The sequence below is a fragment of the Otolemur garnettii genome, unplaced genomic scaffold (assembly GCF_000181295.1).
Source record: "Otolemur garnettii isolate 467f Iridium unplaced genomic scaffold, OtoGar3 scaffold00076, whole genome shotgun sequence".
NCBI lineage: Eukaryota > Metazoa > Chordata > Mammalia > Primates > Galagidae > Otolemur > Otolemur garnettii.
This window is the reverse complement of record NW_003852471.1, coordinates 4,740,918-4,744,807: the sequence shown is the minus strand read 5'-3', so window position 1 is coordinate 4,744,807 and position 3,890 is coordinate 4,740,918. Positions and strand designations below refer to the sequence as shown.

Below are 3,890 nucleotides of genomic sequence, written 5' to 3'. Positions count from 1 at the left end.
ATCATATAGGCAAAAAATATTTTAACGACCCATATATACTAAACATACTACCTGAAATTACCTTGAACATTCATGCCTTTCAAGATTTTGTTTTCAGGATCTCCTACATTTAAAATGTTCATCTGCCTTATATTTTTTCTAAGTTCAAAATCTTGGTTATTTTTCAAGGTCAACCTCAAATATTTTCTCTCCACAATGCCTCCCCTTCCTCCCTAGTCAGAAGGCATTGTTCATTTTCCTGAGTTGTCATAAATGTGTGTCCCTTTATCATCTTATAAACTTAAAACAACTTCCAACCATTGTGTATTGACGTTTGTCTCATTTGGCTATCAGCTTCTGAAGAGCAGGGTCAACAGCTACTATGGCTCTCAGCTCTGTGTCTAACAGTCATGCATTCATTTATTTATTCACTCGATAACTGTTGATTGCACACCTACCATTTGATATCATGGAATGAACAGAAACAGAAAAAATTATAGAGAAAAATTAATAAGTAAATCTAAATCTTATGGGGTAAAACTTGCAAGCCAGGAGAACTCCGGGGGGGAAATGAGAAGAAAAATGTTAACATAGACCAGGTTTACTGAAAGCATTAAGAGGAGTCTTACATCACAGGATTTATTTATTTTTATGGCCAGTGTATATACTTCTAAGTTAAAGATCTCTTTGTTTTACCACTCTGACTATTTTATATGCTCTAAGACTTCTGTAGTTTTTGTATAAAAAGCTCATAGACTCAGGGTGAGCAAAATAAATCTAATCAATGTAAATTTTCAAATGAAAATGTGAATGAGTAGTGAAAATTTAGAGGAAAGAAAATGACATAAACAATTTTCTTTCTTTCTTTCTTTTTTTGGTTGTATTTGTCATTGTTGTAGGCCTGGGCTGGGTTCGAACCTGCCAGCTCCAGTGTTTTTGGCAGGTACCCTAGTCGCTGGGCTACAGACACCAAGCTGACATAAACTATTTGCTAATGGCAAAGCCTGAAGTCCGGCTTGCAAGGTCAAGCTAACTGCAAGGATTCTTAGAAAAGAATTTGTTCCCTTTTGAAGCAAAAGGGAATAAAACATGTTGGCCAGGCACAGTGGCTCACACCCGTAATCCTAGCCCTCTGGGAAGCTGAGGCAAGTGGATTGCTTGAGCTCAGGAGTTCAAGACCCCTGAGCAAGAGCAAGACTCTGTGTCTACTACAAATAAGAAAAAAAATTAATAAAACAATACATGTTGCTATCGCAATGTACAAATTACACCTAGATTTATTTCAAATACTATTTTTGTGTATATGCTCCTATGAAATATAGTAGTTGCCTTCCTATTTCTTTAGCATAGATTAAATTCAATTTTTCAGAGTATCAGTCCCAATCTTTTTTTAATTACCATAGTCAAGCTTTTCTTATGGGGCACTTTTATGTTGACATTGTGCGCCATTCTCTCCAGTCTTTCCCATGGCCTTCCCATGCCAGGCCTTCTGGTCTTGTCCACTTCAATGTAAACTTCAAGCGTGCTTTACATCTCATGAGCCCTCCACCTACAGAATGCAGAAATTATTTCTTATTTTTTATGCCAGGATATTGTATGTTCAACCTAAATTTTTTAAGTCCCCAAAACAATTAATTTCACAGAAGCAGTGCCCAGCACATAGACTCTCCACCCATATTTGCTTCATTCATTCATTCATTCATTATTGGTTTGTGTCTACATATGGCTCCTCACCACCTCCGCTCCATACCACCCAGCCGTCATTTCCTTGTCCCAAAAGGATAATCTCAGTAAGTCTCCCTGCTTCATAATGACATGATCTTTTCAAACCAGACCTGGCTGGTTTGTAGGAAGCCATTCCTCAGGCAGAGTTATTCTGGAAGCTCTCTCTGTGCCTACTGCACAAATTTCCTTCATCCATTTATTTATTCTTCCCAGGTTATCACTTAAAGGTATCCAGTCAGAACAAAATAACATAGTATCTCTTTTTATTGGTGAGAAGTTTTTTCCTCCCTAGGATTATTCACACATTGTTAATTGAAACAAGAGAGGAATGGATAGGATACAACCTTCTTAAAATGTCTTAATTTAGATCTTCATACTATGAAACGGATCCTCTGTAGTTGTTTAGAGTTATTACTCAAAGCCCGAAAGCAGAAGAATATTTTCCAAAGGTGTTTGTGTGTTCAAGTGTAACTTGGCAAGAACCTACTGTTTAATGCTATGTGTACTTGTTTCTAGATACTGTTAGGAGTTGTGTAGCAAAGCTGTTCTTCACCTGCTCCCTGAAGGGTCATTACTGCCTATACAGCAAATCCAGTTTTATTCTCATCAGCCAAGAACCTCAGCCATGGATCCAGATCATGTTCCTGTTCCAGCAGGTGTGTATAATTTGTGTTCATCAGACTCCCTAATAAGCTGATGGGTATGAGTTTATAATCATTTTTATTGAATTATTAATTATTTAACAAAGTTGATATACAGATAATGAATACATATGTATATATACATAATAACCTTTAACATGCATTTTCTACATTTTAAGATAGTTTCCCTATAAAAGACCCTATATGATTAATCAGTAAGCCAAACATATTAATATCTGAAATATCTTTAGCTTTAAAAAAAAATAAAAGAGAAAATACTTTTGGTTCAACAATGATTTATTTGGGGGAATAGGTTTCCTTATATAAAACTAGCTTTTATTTCTAGTCTTGCAATCTCTAATTGATGTTAGTGTCAATGTATCTTTTTAACATTATTAAAATATTGAAATGCCACTTTTTTCTACAGGATATATGTTTATAAGTGAAACTACATAAAGAGCATCTTTTAATAAGGAAGAATTTTTTGTTGTTTGGGACTCATTGTGGGTACAAAGAATTAGGTTACACTGATTGTATTTGTTACGTAAAGTCCCTCTTATAATTGTGTCCCGCCCCCAAGAGGTGTGCCATACACCATGACCCCCCATCCCACTCTGTCCTCCCCTCTCTCCACTCCCCCAATTCCCTAACCCCCACCTTATATTAGATCATCTACTGGCTTCATAGTAGAATTGAGTACAATGGATTCTTGCTTTACCATTCTTGTGATGCTTTACTAAAAAGAATGTGTTCCTCCTCCACCCAGTTTAATATGAAAGATATAAAGTCTCCATCTTTTTTAGTGACTAAATAGTATTTCATGGTATATAGCTTGTTAATCCATTCCTGGGTTGATGGGCATTTAGGCTGTTTCTACATTTTAGTGACTGTAAATTGAACTGTGATAAACAGTCTAGTGCAAGTGTCCTTATGATAAAAGGATTTTTTTCTTTTTCTGGGTAGATGCCTAGTAATGGGATTGCAGGATCTCATTTGAGTTCTTTGAGGATTCTCCATATTTCCTTCCAAAAAGGCTTTGCAGTCCCACCAGCAGTGTAAAAGTGTTCCCTTTTCTCCACGTCCATGCCAGCATCTGCCGTTTTGAGACTTTGTGATGTGGGCCATTCTTGCTGAGGTTAGGTGATATATATCTCAGGGTAGTTTTGATTTGCATTTCTCTGATGATAAGGGACAATGAGCATTGGGGTAAATAAAGCCACATAGTTACAACTAACTACATGACTAAATTAAGCAGACAAAAACATACACTGGGGGAAGGACACCCTATACAATCAATAGTTCTGAGAACACTGGATTAGCCACATAAAAAGAAGGAAACTGGATCCCTGTCTCACCATATAAAAAAATTAACTCAAGATAGATTAAAGAGGCTCAGCAGCTGTGGCTCAAGCGGCTAAGGTGCCAGCCACATACACCTAAGGTGGCAGGTTCGAATCCAGCCCGGGCCCGCTAAACAACAATAATGGCTGCAACCAAAAAATAGCCAGGTGCTGTGGCAGGTGCCTGTGGTCCCAGCTACTTGGG

The 3,890-nt window shown here is 37.2% G+C and overlaps 1 protein-coding gene across 2 annotated transcripts in view; it reads left to right on the top strand.

Moving 5' to 3' along the window:
* The window catches only part of VEPH1 (ventricular zone expressed PH domain containing 1), a 203,951-nt gene that overhangs the window by 147,213 nt on the left and 52,848 nt on the right, over positions 1-3,890 (top strand). For both annotated transcript variants that reach the window (XM_003794136.1, XM_012807816.1), the window contains one exon: positions 2,221-2,360. In XM_003794136.1, the coding sequence (XP_003794184.1) occupies positions 2,221-2,360 (140 nt within the window). The remainder of the gene's footprint in view (positions 1-2,220; positions 2,361-3,890) is intronic.